This window comes from Melozone crissalis, unplaced genomic scaffold, assembly GCF_028551555.1.
Source record: "Melozone crissalis strain CALT ecotype California unplaced genomic scaffold, PUWL_Pcris_2 ptg000073l_1, whole genome shotgun sequence".
Lineage (NCBI taxonomy): Eukaryota > Metazoa > Chordata > Aves > Passeriformes > Passerellidae > Melozone > Melozone crissalis.
The window spans coordinates 2,024,901-2,046,331 of record NW_026535850.1 but is presented as its reverse complement, the minus strand read 5'-3'; the positions used below and the strand labels follow the sequence as shown (position 1 = coordinate 2,046,331).

Genomic DNA, 21,431 nt, shown 5'->3' with positions numbered 1-21,431 from the left:
GCACAGCTCAGTCTGGAAGAGGGAGTTTGGCCTTGTCTGTAGAAAAGTGTTTAACACAGGAGGAAACCACTGGAGACAGAGTGATTCCAGACATGCCTGGGACACATCCAGAACTTTTCAGCTCTCAGAAATACCCAGATCTTCTCCAGATTTGCACTGTCCTTAACTCTGCTCAGGTAGTCAAGCAGGTAAGGGATGGAACAAACAGCTGCAGCCCCCAGGTCCTGCCTGCACATGGCCCTGCCAGGACGTGGCTCAGAGCTCTGGCTGTGTTGGAAACCCATTGGAACAAAAAGGTTTTCCAGGGGATCAGCATCTTGAGCCAACAGGCCAGGGGGCTGGCCAAGACTTGGATCAGCAAAGGCAGCAGGAGGAGAAGGCACAACAGGGCCAGCTCAGAATTTCCCCTTCCTGATATTATCGCTCCTATTTATTTGGCTCAAAGCAGACTTGAAAAGCAGCCATAGCACAGCATGACTGGGACATGAACATGCACTGCATGTGCAGCCAGGGTTGTCCTGCAGAGCAGCTCCTGCAGCCCTCAGGGCTCTTGGCCAGCCCAGGGCATGTGCCACCTGCCAGGGGCAGCTCCCAGCCTGCCTGGCAGCTCCCCATGGATGCTGCTGGGGAGAAATTGGAGGTGGAAGGAGCCACCCCCATCAGGGCAGATTCCTCCTGCTCTGGAGATGGTGCTGCATGGCCAGGGCTGCTCTCAGCTTTCTCCTAAAGGGAAGGGAAAGGGGCTGTCAGCTTTGCCTGTGTCACTGAGACTCCTGCACTGTCACCCTGGGCATCAGCAGATGGGCCTCAGATCTCCCTCAGACAGGTCCTCCTCAGCCTCCTCTCCCTACAGACAGCAGCAGCAGCACCTTGGCTTGCAGCATCTCTGTTTGTCTGGCCTGCCCTTAAGGCCCTGCTGCCAGGGAGATGCCCCTGGGCAGTGCCCTGTGCTGGGAGGTGTCTGCAGGGCAGAGCTGAGCCCCCAGGGCTGGGCTGGGCTCTGGCAGCACTGGCAGGGACAAGGCTTGGGTAAAGAGAAACTGCTCCCAGTAGGCACAACTCGAGGCAGCAGAGAGCCAGGCCAACCCTTGGTATCCCTCCAGCCAACAGCATCAGGGAAGAGTGTAGGGTTTGGAGAGATTGATTTTGAAACTGGAGTGTTCAAAAAGGCTACGTTTTTTATAACTACAGTTAATATTTTTCCATTCTGTACTAGAGGGAGGTGAAATGAGCAACGGGCAGCTGTTTAGGATGAGCAGCTCTGACTGTTCTGGGGCACAGGGAGGCCTGTTTTCCCTCTGGGCTCCCCAGTGTTCAGGGTGAGAGCAATGCCAAGAACAGGATTTCTGTCCGTTCTTAAAAACACACAGTTACTTAGCAGCCGAATTCTTAACTCAAAAAAAAAAAGTAAATGAAATTTCCACAAAGAAAGAAAAGGAATTTTTATTGCTTGTGTAAGAAAATAGCATAGGACTGACTCAAGGTAATTTGTCCAAATTGTCAATGTGTCTTTAAAAAGCTCACAATGTCCATAATGAAGAAATGTCCAACAGCAGCTCCATCAGGCACTTCCTCCTGCTGGCATTGACAGACATGCGGCAGCTGCAGCTCCTGCACTTCTGCCTCTTGCTGGGCATCTGCCTGGCTGCCCTCCTGGGCAACGGCCTCATCATCAGCGCCGTAGCCTGCGACCACCACCTGCACACGCCCATGTTCTTCTTCCTGCTCAACCTGGCCCTCGCTGACCTGGGCTCCATCTGCACCACTGTCCCCAAAGCCATGCACAATTCCCTCTGGGACACCAGGAACATCTCCTATGCAGGATGTGCTGCACAGCTCTTTTTTTTTGTGTTTTTCATGTCATTAGAGGTTTCCCTCCTGACCATCATGAGCTACGACCGCTACGTGTCCATCTGCAAACCCCTGCACTACGGGACCCTCCTGGGCAGCAGAGCTTGTGCCCACATGGCAGCAGCTGCCTGGGCCAGTGCCTTTCTCTATGCTCTGATGCACACAGCCAATACATTTTCCCTGCCTCTGTGCCATGGCAATGCCCTGGGCCAGTTCTTCTGTGAAATCCCCCAGATCCTCAAGCTCTCCTGCTCCAAATCCTACCTCAGGGAACTTGGGCTTCTTGCTGTAAGTGTCTCTGTAGCCTCAAGCTGCTTTGTGTTCATTGTTTTCTCTTATGTGCAGATCTTCAGGGCTGTGCTGAGGATCCCCTCTGAGCAGGGACGACACAAAGCCTTTTCCACCTGCCTCCCTCACCTGGCCGTGGTCTCCCTGTTTCTCAGCACTGCCATTTTTACCTACCTGAAGCCCCCCTCCATCTCTTCCGCATCCCTGGATCTGGCCCTGTCAGTTCTGTACTCGTTGGTGCCTCCAGCCCTGAACCCCCTCATTTACAGCCTGAAGAACCAGGAGCTCAAGGCTTCCATGTGGGCACTGATGACTGGATGCTTTCAGAAACATTAAACTACTGGCCTATTTCTGCCAATCACTTGTAATAAAAGTAATCTTCAATACTTTTTGTTGAGTTTCACTTTGCAGGTTCTTTACCTTTGTTTTAATTTTAAAGTATTGTCTACAAAGTTATGTCATTGTGCCATTTCTCATTTTGTTTCCCTTCTCCTTTACTGTGACCCACAACCTGTTTCTATGAGGAGCTGTGCTCTCAGTGGCTGTAAGTGAACTAAAGGATCTCCCAGGAAAGTTTTTTGCAGAGATGCCCTTTTGTTCCTTCTCTGGAGCTGCAGCAGCAATGTCTGTGTGCAGAGCTGGGGGCAGATCAGGGCTGGCCCAGCAGCTGTGCCCAGCAGCAGCAGCAGCACTTGGTGTTGCCAGTGCTCCTGCCGTGGCCCTGCCCCGCTGCCCTGGTGGCCCTGGTGTTGCTGCAGGGCCTGAGTGCTCTCGGGGCCGGGTGCAGTCCTGGGTGTGGCAGTGCCGGGGCTGAAGCAGGGACAGGCCATGGGCACTGCTGGGGCAGTGCTGACGCCTCAGGCCAGGCCCTGGGGGCTCCAGGCTCCTTGCCCAGGCTTTCTCAAGAACACGGCCAGGCCAATGCTCAGCACAGAAAGCCCCGTGAGCAGCCCCAGGCTGGCCGTGGGCAGGCTGGGGGCAAACAGCATGGCTGGGGCTCTGCAAGGGCCCTGGGGCAGATGGGAAGGAGCAGCAGAGCAGGGGCTGATCCATCCCCAGTGGGCTGGACTGCCCAGGGCAGCGTCCCAGAGCATCCTCATGCAGCTGCCAACAACATCCCCCCTCTGCAGCCCTGGCCTCTCCCCAGCTCACACAGGTGGCCCATCCTTGCAGGCACAGACACGGCAGCACTGGCTCAGCAGCCCCTGTTTGCATTGCACACAGCAGGTGGGAGCACCCCCATGCTGTTGTTGTGGGGACAGGACCCTGAGGGAGCACAAATGCCATCAGCCCCTGGGGCCAGCAAGGGCTGGGGGACACCAGGGAAACCACTCAGCTTTGTCCTGGCCTCTGCAGTCAGCCAGAAAGTTTGTTCCCATCAGCTGGGAGTTTCCTGTCCCACTGCAGACGCTGTTGCTCAGAGCCAGGGCTGCCTGGCAGCCACCCCCAAACAGCCCTGAGCATTTCCTTGGCTTCACCTTTGCTTTCTTTACTCTTCCCTGGTAGTAATTTCTTCCTTTTGCCCACCCCTGTTCCTGCCCTGGAAAAGGGCAAATAGCCCATCCCTGTTTGCCCTTTCGTCTCCTCTCCCCAGCCTTTTTGCCCTTTTCTGGGACACACTCCAGCCCCTCCATGTCCTTCCTAAATTGGGGGACCCAGAACTGGACACAGCACTCGAGATGCTGCCCAACCAGTGCTGAGCACAGGGGAAGAATCCCTGCCCTGCTCCTGCTGGCCATACCATTCTTGATCCATAGGAGTGCCAGGGGTTTGATAAAAGAAATGGTGGAGAGGGGGTGGGAATAAAGTGCAATTGATTGTCAGCCATGAAGGGTCCTGATATTTGTATATATTCCGACTGCATTAGAAGGTGCTGGGGGTCAATATCAACTGGGGATTGTAGATATCAAACTATAAAAAGGAAAAGAAAATAGGACAAAAAGTTCTCTCTGCTTTTTTTTTTTTAAGATAGCAGATTGAATTTTGTTATGTTTGCTCAAGTATCCCATCATAAAAATAACCAAACAATATTAAAAGTAGCAGCAATTTTAAATGAATAGTTAAAATAAAAAACTATAAATTGGATACAATATAATTCAATAAAATAAGGGATAATTTGGTTCCAATAATAGTGCATAAGCAAAAGATAACCGCGGGGTATGGAGGGCAGGGTTCTGGGACCCTTGCCACCTCACGTACAAGCTTGCTAAGTGAAAATCATCCCTTATATGCCATGTGTCAATACCATCTCCTCCCATTTTCGGTTGGTCATATCTCTATCTCCGCTTTCATTACCACCTTTACCACCCGTGCACCACCACTCGGTTTGGTGGTCACACAAGTCTTTGGGAGTCGTCACTGATGAAGGCTCTGTAGTCTTCTTCTGTGTCCTTTAATTCACCTTTGGGTTACACATGCGCACCAAGCCAGTACAATGTAAGCCAAGACTAACATATCGCTATGTCTACATATCAAGGCATTAAATCCCTTATAATTAGCATTTTCTGGGACCCAACCAGGTTTTTGCTCATTTTTAGCAATGACATCTTTGGCTTCTTTCCTGTGATCCTTGAAAACATCTGCCAGGAGGGGGAGGGTGGAGCCCCTCCTCTCCCTCTCTTCTTTTGCATTACAACTTCTAACTATTTTATTATTCCCAAATATTAATTACTGTATCAATATCAATTACTGTTTCAATTTTTATCAGCACGAATCATACCTATTTATCACAAATCCCCCATTTATCTTCTTGATCATTATGATTTGTGCTTTATTATAAAGCTATGCTCTGATATCTTTTGTATTTTTTCAGAATTTTGGTTTTCTTGTTGTCTCTTTTCAGCTTCAAACTTTTCTAGCATTTCTATTACTGCCTCTAGTCTTTCACACTCTCTTTCAAGTTTAGTTAGCATTTCTTGTTCTATTTCAATCTTTTTAGGTCTTTGTTCTTTAACAGGGGTTGATTCAGCTTTTCGATTATAGATCTTGGTTTTCCTTTTTCTGCTGATTCTGAATCTAGAGACATTGTTGTAATCTGCATCCCCTGAATGACTGAGTGAATTAGCTTAATAAAACACAAAATCATACAAAGCAGAAACAGAAGTCCCAGAATTGAGCATAACAACATGAACTCTAACTTTTTTTTCCAAACACTTCCAAAGAGGTTATCCCACCAATCTGCTTTCAAGATTGAATTCCACTTTTGTACCGGGCACATGAGCCACTCTTTTAATTTCTTCTGCAAGTTCTGTGATAGCTTCCCCATAATCATCAATTTCTACACAGCACTCAGATTCATTCAATCTCCCACAAACTCCCCCTTTTTCTGCTAACAGATAGTCTAGGGCAATCCTATTTTGGTACACAAATGCCCGCATTTGTGTATATTGCCTGGCTAACATTTTTAAAGCACTGGAGGTGTGATTTGACACTACCCCTACTGCTGCTTGGAGCCTTATTAATCGATTCAACAGCTAAACTGGGGTCCTATATCCCCATGACCCATCCTGAGCCCATCTTGCTGGTTCATAATATGCTATAATTCATTCTGCAGGCCACTCGTCCTCCCATCCTTTTTGGTTCCCTCCTGCTGTTGGAAAGTTGAAATTCAAATCCCTTTTACTCTGCTGCAGGGTTTCATACAGAGGAGTTCTTAACACATTGCTCCTAGACCTCGGTAGAGCAAAGAAGGAGGGTTGTATTACTCTGAACGTACAGGTTCCTCCCCATTTTTGAGGTGACTCACTGTATGCTCGTTGCCCACAAATCCAATATATCCCATCTGAGGCTTTCCATTTCTTATCAGTTTTCTCCAGTTGTTCTCAATATGACCTCAGGCTGTTGATGGATTGGTAGGGGTTAGCTCCAGGACTTCTGTACTAGCATAAATTAATCTGTTCATCCCATTCACAATTTTTTTTTTTATTGATCCTCAATATCTTATAGGGGTTTCAGGTCACCAAACTTTTGAACAATTATCCATATTGACTACTAATGTGGATTTACAAAGAGTATGCCCCACTACTTTATTAAATTTCCTTCTTTCTCGAGTTACACAAATGATTCTAATTACTTGATGGCTTAAAATCCATCCTTCAGGTCTCTTCAATGTTCCAGAAATTTGGGTGCGATTCTACTTAAAAAATTGCTCTGGAGGTAAGTTCTCACTTTTCCACAGCCGTCTTTCAGCCATTTTTAGACCTCTACAAATCCAACATTTGGATAATCCCAATTCTGTAGCAATCTCTTGTATCAATCCCACAAACAGATTCTTATTCGAGGCTGGTAAATCCCAATCTTTGTAGTGCTGTTTTAGGTGTTTATACAGTTCAGCCAATTCTGTTGACTCTTTTCTCCTGTTTTTTCCTCTATTCCCCTTTGTTTCTTTTTCTTCTTTTTTTTTTTTCTCTTTCCATTTTTCTTTTAGTGCCTGGTTTCCCTGTACTTGGATCGTTTCCATTATCATCTCTTTCAAAACAAAAGAATCTTCCATATTGAGGGCAAATTTGATCATCATGGGGATAAGGAGCTTGTCTATTATATCTCAAATTTTTCCTTACCCAATACATCTTTCTTTCCTTAATACAAACATCTATAAAACTGCTGTGATTGTAGCAAGCAGAACTAACATATAGGTGTATCACAAACACAGATTTCATCTTGTCCTTAATCTACACAGGGTGATTGCAATAGTCACAAATGTTGAAATTACTGGGACTTGGTTTTTGCCTTGTTTGCTTTTTCATTGCCGAAACTCGGTCTAGTGTGGCTCTCTGACTTTGGCCAACCGTCCAGGGTACCATAATGATCACAGTGAAAATAATCCTCAGGAAATCTACCTTTCTACCTTTCTCAAAGCCCCTTGGGTTGCAACCAAGGGCCGAGATGCCAGTCTTCTCGGGAGCAAAGGTAATATTCTGGGATCTAGTCACTGGTGCTTTTCGTTTCCTTGGTACCCATAGCCCCACAGGGTTTGCTTGTCCCCCCACAGGGTTCGCTTGTCCCCTTTTAAATTCCATTTCTCTGTTCTGGCTAGTTAAGAAGAAATAATTACAATGAAAAGAACAGGGAAAATGTTAGGCAGGAACACTATAAATTTATATTTTCCAAAATTTCAGAGATATGCCAACCACACTAAGACTTAATTAATTTTTTTTTTTTTAAATTTTCTTCAAGGGCGGGGAGTGCATTAAGTCTCTGCCTCCAATTCCGGGGCCAATATGCCCCAAAAACATGCCTATGATGTGATATATAGACTTCTTCTCCCCAACAACTATCAATTATGAGACACTGGTCTATAATATTATGAGTTGCTCATTCTCTTATTTGTGCTATTGCCAATATAGCAAGAACCAATTGATCTAAGTTCTCTATTAATCCAATTGCTGCTTGAAGAGTCCCGTCTCCCAGTCTCAAAGGTATTTCAAAGAAATCAATAGCAATGAGTTCTATAGTTAGCTGGCTAAATACATAACCATAGCAAAACAAGCAAATCAATTGTCTCTCTTTCTCTTCCCTCTTACTTTCCACCACGAGTTAAAGCAAAGTGTGCAAACAATACATATCCAGGGATGACACCCTAAACCATGTTTACTGCACTCCCAACATTTTACTTGTCTCTGAGCTGTTTTAGCAACAGGTGTTATCAATCTCAGTTTCTGGAATTGCAGTTCTGTAATCAATTCTAATAATGTTGCTGGTGGGTGATCCTGGAGGAGATCTTCGATCTTTTTAGGCTGTTCCCACCTATTCAGAAAGTCTTTTATTCTTTTTCCACCGGTGTTCTTCTGCCTCTGAGCTCAAGGGAATTGCGGTTCGCAGCCACTCCAGGATGCTTAGTTCCTTCTTAATAAATCAGGGTTAATATAAATCTACTTAAATCCCACCATATTTTCACATTCTTGGAATTTCATGTTCCAACAATATTTTAGCTACCGTTTAAACTGTAGCCCGAGTTGCTGGAAATGCTTCAACTCACTGAGTTAATTCATCTATTATAACTAACAAATATTCCACCGAGCCACTTTAAGCAAGTCTACAAAATCAATCTGAATCTTTTCAAATAGCCTGTAGGCTTTTTTTTTGTCGTCCAGAGGGAGGGCTCTTTAACACTTTCTTATCTACCTTTTGACAGGTAAGACACACCTGGGTAATTTGTTTTCCAATTTCAAATATCCTTATGCACCCATAAAATTTTAAAAAGTGATCACAAAAGGCTCTTGTTCCCCAGTGTGTCTGTCTATGCAAGTTATCTAAGATCTAACATGCCACTGGTTTTGGCATCATAATCCTGCCATCAGGAAAAACTCACTTTCCCTCCTTGAATGTTGCTCCTAATTTCCTTATAGCTGCCAGTTCTGCTAGCGGAAGGGAAAGTGTCTCCTGCTGAATTTCTATTTTTTGTAAGGTCATGATTTCAGTATCTCTTTTCCTTAAGGTTGCTCTTTTTTGCTTCTTCATCAGCCAAATTATTTCTCTGACTCTAATGTCCCTCCCTCTCTGGCATTCCTTTACATGAACTACTGCTATTTTCTTTGAGCCTTTTAAAGCTTCAAGTATCTGAATTATCAATTCCCCGTGTATTAACCTTTTCCCTTGAGAGTTTATAAGTCCCCTTTCCTTCCAAATTTTTCTAAAAGTATGTACTACACTAAAAGCATATTTGGAGTCTGTATAAATAGTCCCTCCTTGCCCTTTTAGTATTAATAATGCACAGAGTAATGCATAAAATTCACAGGCTTGTGCTGACCAGGAGGGACTAAGGGGACCAGACTCCTTTACCCTAAACTTTTCCCATTTCACCTGAACGCCAACCCGTGTCATTAATTTCTAGATTATCTTCTTCAGTTAAAGAATAAATTTTAAGTTTTCCTTCACAGGGTTTTATCCGTAAATTTAAGGCTATTATTAGATCTCTGCCTAACAAATTATTCTCGGCCTCTGGTATCAACAATAAATCATTTACTCCAAATTTGCCATCTGTTTCAATTTGCACTCCTTTTATTACAGGAAAAGGGAAACCACCTCCCGTAATTCCGATTACTGAAACTCGCTCACGACTTATCTCACATCCCTGGGGTAATTTTGTCACTGTCGACTGAGAAACTCCTGTATTGACTAAAAATACAACTTCTTCACTCTGAGGACCTACTTTTAGTTTTGTTATCAAGGCCTCTTCTGGTTGTATTTCGGTCCTCTTCATTAAACAAAACTCTTGACCTCTCTCATTCTCCTGAGTAGTTTTCTCATCTTGCTGTTTCTTTCTGCAATTTTTTTGCAGGTGCCCCTTTTTATGACAATAAAAACAGGTAGGTCCCGCATCCTTTAAAGTAGGACAAGAATGTTTTAAGTATCTTTTCTTGTGGCGGGAAAAATGCACAGGTCTTGTGTTCCTAAAAATAGATCCTGACATCCGCCGTTTGTTTTTCCCTGCAGATTCTTCTGTATTCAAAGCTGCCTGATTTTCTTGAACGCCGCAACCAAAATTCTGGCATCGGCTTTCTGCTTTTTCTCATTTCTCTTTACAAACGCCCTTTGTGCTTCTCTCAGTAACACTTGAAGTCCCCTGTCCTGCCAGTCTTCAAATTTTTCCAGCTTTTTCCTGATGTCACTGCAAGATCTGGTCACAAACTGAATTTTTAACAAAACCTGCCCAACTGCAGTATCAGTATCTATACCTGAATATAATTGCAAGTCTCTTTTTAATCTTTTTAATCATTCTGCTGGGGACTCATATTTTTTCTGATGCTTACTCAAAACTTTTTTTATATTATGTCCCTTAGGCACTGCCCTCTGAATTCCTTGATTTTCTTCCCTTTGGGATTTCCATTCATCCCAAAACTGTATTATCATCCCCAGTGGGCTGTCCTGAGGAATGCTCCTTCCCTGAGAACCCCCCTCAAGGTTCCCAGATACCTCAAACCACTGCGAATTTTTCCTACAATCTGCAGCCCCTGGGTCAAGGAACTTACTTTTTCCCTGACCCATTTCTGGCGGCAACAAACTAAGAAATCCCCGGTACCAGGAAAGTCTTAGTTTCCCACACTCACCTCGTGGCTCAACTGCCTCACTTATTACACTGTCACACTGCCTTTTCAATCTACCTGTTCCACTTCTATCTCTCCCTCTGCAATCTACTTCTTCCACTCCTATCTCTCCCTCTTTCTCAATTTATTAGCCCCGATCTCTCACCATCTAATCACATACTAAATTGCCTGCTACCAACCCCTCCAAGGAAATTGAACCTATTCATTCACTCTCTTTCTCAGTCTCCCCACTGAGTCAATCCCTCCTGCTCAAGGACCCTCCCACAGGTGCCTGGACCAGGGATCCCCTCCTTCCCCCTGGGTCAAACCCTCCCGGGGTCCCCACTCATTCACTTTGCACTTCCCTCCTTTTCCGGCCGGTCTCCTCGCGGAGAACACGAAAACACGGTACAGGGAGGTCCCACTTGCTTCAGGGGTCCGGGACTGCCCAGCCCCCGTCTCAGACACTCCACACACACTCACACATGCATACAGCTGCCCCCTGACCCAAAACCCCGTGATACTCACAGCCTGATCTTCTCACGAGGGTCTTCGTGCACAAAGCAGTTTTCTATGGGTACTCTCTCTCCTATAAGCCGGCACTCTGATGGGATCCTCTCTTGCACACTATTAAAAACTAATTTGCTTATGTGTTATTGTAATAAAGCCTCTCTTTTCCCAAGGGAGAGTGGTCTAGCCTTGGGACCACTTAAAAGTCTGGTGGGGAGCTCCTTCCCAGAAACTATCCACCTCCCCGGAGTTGAGAGAGTCACGGATGTCGGCACCAAAATTGTTATGTTTGCCCAATTATCCTATCATAAAAAAAGCCAAACAATATTAAAAGTAGTAACAATTTTAATTGAATAGTTAAAATAAAAAAAATTATAAAATTTGATACAATATAATTCAATTAAAATAAGGGATAATTTGGTTCCAATAATAGTGCATAAGCAAAAGATAACCACGGGGTACAGAGGGCAGGGTTCTGGGACCCTTGCAACATCACATACGAGCTTGCAAAATGAAAATCGCCCCTTATATGCCATGTGTCAATACCATCTCCTCCCATTTTCGGTTCGTCATATCTCTATCTCAGCCTTCATTACCACCTTTACCACACATGCGCCACCACTCGGTTTGGTGGTCACACAAGTCTTTGGGGGTCGTCACTGATGAAGGCTCTGTAGTCTTCTTCTGTGTCCTTTAATTCACGTTTGGGTTACACAAGCGCATCAAGCCAGTACAATGTTAGCCAAGACTAACATATCACTGCATCTACATATCAAGGCAATAAATCCCTTATAATTAGCATTTTCTGGGATCCAACCAGGTTCTTGGTCATTTTTAGCAACTTTATCTTCAGCTTCTTTCCTGCGGTCCTTGATAACATCTCCTGGGAAGGGGGGGGGGGGGGGGGGGGGGTGGAGCCCCTCCTCTCCCTCTCTTCCTTGGCATTACAACTTCTAACTATATTATTATTCTCAAATATCAATTACTGTATCAATATTGATTGCTGTTTCAATTTTTATCAGCACGAATCATACCTATTTATCATACATGTAAATTGCAGTTTAATGAACTTGACTTGAATTCAGTTTTGACTTCCGAAGAATTAAAAATCTGAATGACAATGACACAGCCTCACAGCCTCACCTTCCCTTAGTGATATGTGAAAGGCCAGAACAAGAAGAGGGAATCTGGTGCCTGCTGAAATCAACATGTACTGAGAAATTATTGTTTTTTTTGAAAGAACAGTTTAAATTACAGGAGGGTCTCTTGCTTTGGTGAGCCCTCATCCCTCTGTGATACACCTCACCTCAATGTAAACTTCAGGTGGTTTGGGGTTTTCTTTTTCTTTCTCCAAAACACGAAGAGATCAAAATTCTTGGTAAAAACAGGACTTCTACTTTCAGTCAAAGCTAAAGATAAGCTCTGCAGGGCTTCTTCCTAGATTTGGATAAAATACCCTGGTGATCTTATCACACCCTGTTCTCAAACTTTTGGGACCAGCTTCTACTCTGGAACACCATGACTTCCTTGTAATCTGAAAGAGGGAACAAATCAAACCTCAAGAGCTGGTCCTACCTTTAAAACCAGTGTTCCTCCCACCAGAAACTTCTTTTCCTTTTGTGATAGATGAGTCATGTGATGATTGACTCTCACAATTAATAGAAAAATATCATGTATATAAGTAAAGAAAAGTTTTATAGATTTATAGTTATGCTGCACCCCATCCCATGGTTATCAATGGACAGCTGGGGTTGGGACATCTGGGAGGGCTGGCTTGTCACTATGGCCACACTTGACCCCCAATCAGGATTTGAGGAAGAGATCTCCACCACTGGACAGCAAAGAAGGGGTTGATGGACAAAACTTTGGGAGGGGTTAAAGGGTTAAAAAGGGAAAGTCTCCAGTGTGAGGGGGCTGAGCACATGGCGAGGAAAATCTTTTGCTCCTGGTGCTGTAACCTTTTTTCTTTATTCAGTCTTCTGTTGTATTTTTGATAAGGTTTAAGAAACCTTCCAAAACTATGAAGAGTAGCTATATCTCACACTGTGGTCTGCAACTCTCACTCTTTATTACAATAAAATGCTTCTTTTTATTAGGTTTACATCAGTTCCATATGAGCTTTTATGAGCTTTTATGCCTTTTTATCTATATATGTTTAATACCACTTTCTGCTTATTGCAACATTCCAGGAATCCCTTTTGACTCTTCTCTCCATATTCCTGCAGAAGGTCAGGTCACTGTGGGTTTTACACCAATAAAAATCCAGGTTGTTCAGATCCTAGGTGTGACGGGCAGGCACAATTTCCCTGCTGACACAGGGACTGAAGACAAACCCCTCTGTTGTCACTGAAAACAAAAGAAAGGAGGACATTTCTGCCCATTGGAAAGTCCCCGTTTGCCCTGAAGGACTCTGCCTCTTCTTTCTCAGCAGCAGCTCAGCAGCCGGACGCCAAGGACAAGAGAGGGAGGGGTGGTTGATTTGTGTGACAATTTAACAGCCCTTGCAAACAAGAGCTGAGTCTGTCAGTAACATCTCTGCAGAGGCAAGTCCTTGCTGAGGATGCAGAGCTGAGTCACTTGTGTTTAGTTTGCATCGAGTTAATGGCACGGTGGGTTTTCATGCTGCAGGTGTGGCCCCTGTGACAGCAGCCTGTTCATCCTTCAGGGGGTTTGCACCCACAGGGACAGAGCTGCTCCTGCCAGCACACCACAGTTTGTCCTCATGCCAAAAAGTCCAGGCAGAACTTCTAAAAGGAACATTTTCCTTTTGCTCTCAAACCAAAGATTTAGATGTAATGGTATAATAGAAACAAATCTTTTCCCCTGTTGTCTGTTGGGACAGGAGGAAAATCCTATCACATCCAGATAGCACGGCACTGATTTCACGTCCGCTCTGGAAATGACTTGCAGGAGCAAGTAAATAAAATTCTCTGCTAGAACAGTGAAGTCCTGCCATTCTAAATCAGTGTGGTGCCTGAAGGGTTTTGTAGCAGGGTTGCACCTAAGTTGATGCTCAAGAAGTTTATGAGGTCCAACACAGACCTAAGGTTTGCACAGCAGAGTTTAGGCTAATAGCTAAGGGAGCATAAATTAAATGGTCTTTCCAACCCAGAAGGCTGATGAGAATTGTTGGTATTTGTGCTCTCCTTCCTTGTTTAAAGGATAGCAACATATTTGATGAGATTTTGAAATTGCAGCTAAAAGTCATGGCCAGATTAAGTCACCTAAGTGGTTGTTGTGCATTTCTAATTGTGGAGGTCAATATCAATGTAGCTGCTTCTGGTAATACAAAAAGCTTATTCAAGACACTTCTTAAGAGAAACGTCCTTTTCCTTTTCACTCTTAACTGCAAAGCACCTCCAGGATGAACAGCAAACAGGTTATCTAAATTGTCCTTTCACAATAACAGAAAACTTCCCCTTTAATCAGCCTGAATTGCACAATTCTCATCTGTATGAAGGGATTTCATTTAGTCTCTGCTGTAAAGAAGTGATTTCTATGCAACAGGGTTGATAAAGGGAGGACCCAAATTAACAAGAGTGGTATTTGTTAACACTGCCATTACTCATCACAAACTTTAAACAAACCACACCACCCAGCCCAAAGCTAATATGGCTCTGTGTTAAACATTTCTGAGGGATTACACATCCTTGTGTGAAGATGGAATTAGGATTTAAAGCCAGTATTTCTGCATATACAAGCATTGTGCAAGAACATTTCATCTTCAAAATGGAAACCAAATATCACCTGTACAGGGTAAATGCTGCAATAACGTGAATACACTTCTTCCATCAGGTTCACAGGCAGCTTAACCAATTCTGTGCTTGCAGATAATCTTTTCTGGCATCTTTTGGGGCCCTGAACCAGGAAAGTCACACTGAAATACTTTGGGACCATGAAAATTTCTTCAGATCCAAACCAGACTCCAGGTGACACAAGTGACTGCAGACATCAACCCCCCAGCGGAGGCCAGGTTTGCTGTGTTCTCTTTGTCATTGTGGGTTTGTAATTCAGACTCACAGAAGGGCTTGAGCTGGAAGGGGCCTTAAAGACCCTCTAGATCCAATCCCCCTGCCATGGGCAGGGACACCTTCCACTAGACCAGGTGGCTCAGAGCCCCTGCGAGGCTTGGCAAATACCCAAAGACACCTTTTCCTCTGTTTTGCAAGGTCAGATTTCCATGCTCACTTTCACAGATGGCTCCAGTCTCACACAGAGCATTGCTGATTGGTCACTCTTATCTCCACAGCCAAGCAGAGATCCTGTTTTGGATGGCTCTCACTGCTCCCAAGGCCCCAGGGACCAGCCACTGCCTCTCCTCCTTCTGCTTTCCCTTCCAGGATCAGAGATTTCCTGCTGCTTCCTCCACGTCTGAGACAACTGGAGGAGATGAGGGGCTGAGGATGTGGCTTCTTACAGAGAGTTGATAACGCTCAGCTAAGTATTTTATTCTCCTGCCACTAAGCAATCAGGCTGCTGCTGAAATTCCTCCTGCTTGGAAAGGGCTGGTGTGAGCAGCAGGAATTGTTGCTGGCTGGAATTTTCCAAGAGCTGGACAAAAGAAGCATTTTGTGGAAGGCCACCAGCTGCCCTTGGTCAGCAGCACAAGGTGTGAGGTCCCCTTTGAAGGCCATCCCTGCACAAGGACAGCCTGGCCTTCTCCAGTGCCCAGATCACCTTCCAGGCTTTTGGGCTGGCCTCATCCCTCACCCTGGAGAAGCAGGTTGCTGTTGGAACTCTCATATCCACAGTTTCTGGCTGGATTGCCGTGTCTTACCACAGACAGCCCTGGAGACACCAGAACAGACTCCATCTGCAATAAAAGGGGACTTTGTTCCAGCTTTTCCCTTGGACCAGCGTGCAGCAAGCCCACCTGGGCCTCATTCAGGTCTGTGTGGGCTGGTAGTCAGCTTCTGCTGGGAATTTAAAGCTTTTACCCTACTTTCCCCAGCAAATAGTGGAGCGAACCCAGCTGCACAAACCCCCGAATTTCACTCTAAAAACCACAATTTTCATTTTCCTCTATTCAAGCCTTGAAGAAAACAAACTTTTCTTGAGTGAGCTGGAGGCACAGTGTCCTCCAAGATCATTCTTGAATAGGACAATATTGCAGGGGAAGACTGGCAAACCCAGAGTTTACTGGTGCTTAGGAAGCTTTGCTAAACCTTCCCATGTGCAGTGCTCTTGCACCCTCCTGAGCTCCTGGAGCCCTCACTCAGCTCAGGCACAGTTTGGACAGAAGGGGATGGTTCCGTCTGTCACACGTGGAGACAGGAGGAGGGAAGACTTTGCAAACACTGCCACGAGGGCAGGGCTGTTTTCATTGACGGTGCCAAGGTAGTACATCATCTTTGATTAAATGTGAGGTGCTGAAGGGCAAAAATTCTCAGTGATAAGGAGAGAGTGTCTCCACTCACACAGCAAGGTAAGTGAAGGGGAAAGATCAATCTGTATTTTATGGGAGGTGTTCAGTTTTTAACAAAACCTTTTTGCAGAAGACATGCCTAGGCAGGGGTGATTCAGAGCATTTTATCAGCCTCACAGAGCATCCCCACATCTGCTTTGCCACATTTTCTCTCTTTTTTTCATTGTGAATGATTTCTCCTGTCAGGGTTGCTCCTGCTTGGAGTTCTACTCTCAGTGGAGCCCCAGACTTTTCTCAGCTGCCTCTGCAGCGAGTTCTGAGCCAACGTGGGGCTCTGCTGCCAGCCCAAATCTGCCCTTCCCCTGCCCAGCCTGAGTGCAGGTGGGGCATGTGCTGGGCATGGCCGGAGATTGGCATGGCCAAAATCCTCCAGCATTTACATCTGCCCATGGCTTTGGGGAGCACAAATGTCAGAACACCCATCACAGCTAACAAATGGCATTTCTTGCAGATTGCTACAGCCACGCTGCTGATCCACAAATACACGAGAATCAATTTCAGTTGAAAAATGTCATTTATTACAAAGTGCTACACCCATGCTGACAATACAGAACTATACAAATCTCAATTTAGGTTAAAAACAGGAATTTATTAGATTATTACAACCTGTGTATGTAATAATATACAAATACCAACCTCAGTTAATTTCTTGCCAACCTCTACAAAAACTCACTATACACAAAGATCAATTAGGCATTTAACAACTTAATTTATTACATATTACTACAAGGATTAAGCCCATCTAGGAATACAAAAATACATCCATAGATATGTAAATAGAATTACATACATAAACAGATAAATATACCTATACCAATAGACTTATATACCTATACAAATACCAATATTCCTATTTTAAAAGCCATATAACAAAAATCATATCAAAGGAGATACCTACACCACTGTACCCATAAGAAATAGAAATTAACACAGATATAACAATATCCATGTATACATAGATAAACTGATACACATATATGTAATTTCAAACATATATGTATATATACAAATAGCATGCATTCATAACAAAATAAATATACATAAATACAAGAATATACACATGGAAATAAATTAATACAAATAGCAACCCACATACAGAAATACAGATGTAATAATCCCTGTCTATGTTCAAGTCCATGTCCTGTAAAGAACACTCAAAGCAGAGGGATCCCAGCTGCCTCATCTTCAAAGCCTCTCGCTCGGCTCCTCCTCCCGAGCAGAGCAGCTCTCCTGGACAGGGACAGGGACAGCAGATGGGACATCTGGCAAGCAAAGGGAACACTGAGTGAGTATGGGGACGTTTCCCTTGGCAGCAGCTGCACTTCCATTAGGGAAGAGGAAACGTCAGAGCCTCCCCAGGGGGTCAGAAAGAGAAAGCAGCTGGGCGGGCCGGGCTGTGGCGAGCGCAGCCGTGGTGGGACTGTCCCGCAGCCCGGCAGAGCTGGCACAGCTCCCGGGCCCTGCTGGCACAGCTGCCTTGCCCAAGGACAGCCCCTGTGCCAGCCGGGGCAGCTGCGCTGAGCAGCCCCAGCACGGGCAGGGCCCGCTCCTGCCCCGCTGGGCAGTGCCCACGGCCACAGCCCACGGCAGCCTCAGCCCCACCTGCCTCCCCAGACCTGTGGCCTCAGCCGGGCTCTCTCCAGGCTGGCAGCAGCCGGGCCCCGTTCACTTCTCTCGCTGCTGGCCTTCAGCTCCTCCCTGCTGGCTCCCGTCAGTCTCCGGCTGTCCTCAAGGTCTTCATGGCAGCTGTGGCAAAAGTGGAGGCTCTGGAATTGCTTCCAAGGCCTAGCAGAGCTGCAGTCCTGGAGCCCTCTGTGCTCCCTGCTGGTACCCTCCATCCCCTCAGCCCTGCCATGCTCTCAGTGAAGCCCCAGCTGCCTTCAGTTTCTTCAGCCCCTCACAGTCCTCTCACTTGCCTCAGTCCCTTCTGAGCCATCCCGTCCCCTGACACCCACCACCATGCCAGCCTGTGCCACTTCCCTGTCACCTCAGTGCCACCATGGCCCTCAGCTGCCCCACAGCCCTCAGCCCCAGCAGCAGCTCAGGGTCACTGTCCCTTCAGCGCCACGGCCCCCTCAGCCCCCTCTGTCTCACCGTCCTTCAGCAGCTCCTCAGGGACAGTGCTGGGGGCCAGCGGCAGCTCCCACCGCTCCAGGGACAGCCGGGGCTCGAAGTGCTGCTACGCCCGGCCCGGCCGCCAGCTCGGACCCAGCACAGGGACAGGGGACACAGGGGGCACCGGGGGAAAAGCAAGAGGTGAAAAAGGCAGCTGAGGGGGAAAGAGCTACAAATGCAGCCTAGGCCTACACAAACAGCAATCCTTCCATCAATCTCTCCATCTAAACATTCCTGTTCCTCCTACTATATAACTATACACATTCATAAATGTAACTTTATATATATATTTATAAAAATATTTTACTCTACACATATAAAAATCTAACTCTGAAAATCTATAAATGTAAATATATTATAAAATATAAATATATCATATCTATACCTATATACATATCCACATTTAACTATACAGATCTATCAATATATGTCTATATAAATAGAACACTATCATCTATAAATGGAACTATAACCACTAATAAATAAACATAGAAATCTATAAACATATCTACAAACAGAGGAGTTCTACCTGCCTGATGGTCACAGGCTCTCCCCTGTCTCTTCCTGCCATGCAGGGCAGCCCTCCTGGAGATGATGGTCAGATGGCATCTGGGAAGCAAAGGGAACGCTCAGTCAATATTGGCCCTTGTGCACCTTTCCCTTGGGCAGTAATTGTCCTTCTACCAGGGGCTCTCAAAGATGGCCTGAAAGGCAGACTCTCCTTTGGCAATTCGAAGCAATCTCTCCTTAAAAAGAACAGGGACCGTTCCAAGTGTTCAAAAGTGTGCTTCAAAACATTGAAGTATCTCGATAAAGTTTCAGCCCCCACAGTGCAAAGGGCACCCAGGAGAGCTTGAAACACAGTCCCAGCTGCCAGAAGGAAGCCCGGCCTTGTTCTTTCTCTGAGCTGACAGAGAGACCTCAGTCCTCACTGAAATAGCTGAAGCTGAAGGTGTTGGGAGCTGAGTCATGAACCAGCTCCATTACCTGGCATCTACAAACTGCCCTCTGCAGTGAGCAGCAGCTGCTCCAACTCGACCATCAGCTCTGGCAGCAAGGGCTGGGAGGGACAGAGCTCCCTACAAGGCCTGCAGGCTGCACCAGCTGGGCTAAGGAATGGATCCAAAGTGCTCCTTCTCTCCTCTTAGGCCTCCCTAATCAGGGGTCATTCAAGCTTTTCCTTCTGATACTGGAGTTACCATGATTTTTCAATTGGTTGGCCTCTGATGTTGTGCTCCTTGTTTTTCTTGTGGGTCAGGACCAACACCAGCAGACTGGTACTACATTTAGTCAGTGATTTGGACTTCTACCCTGACTTTTTGCTCTTTTTTTCCCCTGTTCCTTCAAGTGTCGCTCAGCCTGGCCTCCCCTGGCACCTTGCAGTAAATTTATCCACCAACTTCAGCACAAAATTGGGACACACGGCTTGGTGACACAACTCCCACAAGGTCAGGTTTATTCCCTGCTCTCTTGCCCCAGCAGAGGACTCCGTGTCAGAGCCTCTGGAGAAGCGTGGAGGGCAGGGCTCAGGGAGGTTGTGCCAGTGCAGGATTTGAACTCAAGGCACCAGGAAGCACCAACCCTGCTCAGAGCAGCCATCTCACAGCTCTCTAAACCAGTGGGGGCTCTGTCCTCACCAGGCTCCTCGGGCTCCTGGGAACTGTTCCTGCAGCTCTCGGTGCCAGATGAAGCATCCTCTGCTGCAGCTCTGTTCACACGCTCCCCTCCTGAAGAATCAGGGGCAACACCAACATTGCCCTGAACAGAAAAACAGAAAGAAAGGAACCCAAAGATCACTCACTATTTTGCTGGAATCATATCAGGGATACAGTAACTCTCCTTCTCCACTCCCAAAGGACATGGAGCACAGAGGAGGGAACACTGCCCCCACGGTTCACATGACAAGCCTTTTAAACTCAGGATTCAGCGGGCCAAGGTGAAACTGAAGCTCTTACAAAATTACCTTTGAGATAAAACATGAACACAGAAAACCAGAAGACACCAAGTGAGGGGACGTGCCCGCCACGCTCTGACCCTGCCTTATCCCAGAGCTGTGAGAAATCAGCCAGCACAAAGCCAGGGGCTCTCCTTGCTGCCAGCACGGCTGCCAGCCCTGCCCAGGGCTGTGTGCTGCAAACCCACAGGCAAAGCACACATTTCTGCCTGGCAGTCTCAGCACCCCCAGCCAAGCGCTCACACAACCCATCACAAGGTGCTGCTTCTCTGAGCCCTCTGCTGCTGCCCTGCGTGTGTCATCCAGGCAAACATTGATGCACCCAGGCTATTTCCAGGATCACATTTGTGATCAGTGGCAAAAAGCTGTAAATCGTCAGGGTAGGGAAAAAAACCAACTCAAAAGACAGGAAAAGCCAGACAACCAAGTAGTGTTTCTATTCCACTGAGGAAGCAAATGTCCACAATGAAGCAAATTACCTTTGGACACAAAGATATTCTCCCTATGACCAGTTCCAGAATATTCATCTCTTCTGCCATAGCCTGTCCATCAGCACCCTAAAGATTCTAAAGATGGTTCCAAGCCTGCAATGTTTCCTTTTATTGTGGAATAAAATGCTTCTCTAAACTGCTATGTGTGACTTTACAGAAGACAAAAGTCATGCCACTTGAGAATAAGGTATTGGTAAATCCAAAAAATCCCACTCTCCCCCTTGAGTCATCATCACAAATGGACTGCAGGCAATGGGTCAGCACATCAACAGAAAGACAGACATTCTTTGGCCAACAGTGTAATAATCTGCAAAGGACAGAGAGCTGCAGCTGCAGCCCAGCCCCAGTCACGGCTCTGTGAGCGCCCACACGCACAGCAGGGCTCACGCAGCAGCAGCAGCTGCAGCCCAGCCCTTGCTTTGCCTTGGCCTTCCCACCCAAAAGAGGCACAGCCCACATCTGCTGCAGCTGCAACAGAGGCACCTCTGGCATGCCCCTCCCGGCACGGGACATTTGGCCTTCAGTGCCACTTCTCCAAACACTCTTCTCCTCTTTCCCAGCAAGTAAAACCTCTTCTTCATTTCTTCTTCATCTCCTCTTTTAGAAATCTTTCTTTACCAAGAATAATTCAATAACTAAATAATAATGAAATAAGTTCAATTCAAGAAGCCTTTGCTTGTCAACCGTGTAACAAGGTTCGAAAGCTCTCAGTCCAGCCCTTTTATCCCCATCCAATGGAATTACCTGCACAGAGGGAGATCTTTCAGACAGGG

The 21,431-nt window shown here is 46.1% G+C and overlaps 1 protein-coding gene across 1 annotated transcript in view; it reads left to right on the top strand.

The window, feature by feature from the left end:
• Nucleotides 1-1,704: 1,704 nt before the first annotated feature.
• Nucleotides 1,705-21,431, top strand: part of LOC128946038 (olfactory receptor 14J1-like) — a gene marked incomplete at its 5' end in the record, with an annotated part of 70,804 nt that continues 51,077 nt past the window's right edge. Inside the window, one exon of the mRNA XM_054289975.1 lies at nucleotides 1,705-2,430. Within this exon, the coding sequence (XP_054145950.1) occupies nucleotides 1,705-2,430 (726 nt within the window). The remainder of the gene's footprint in view (nucleotides 2,431-21,431) is intronic.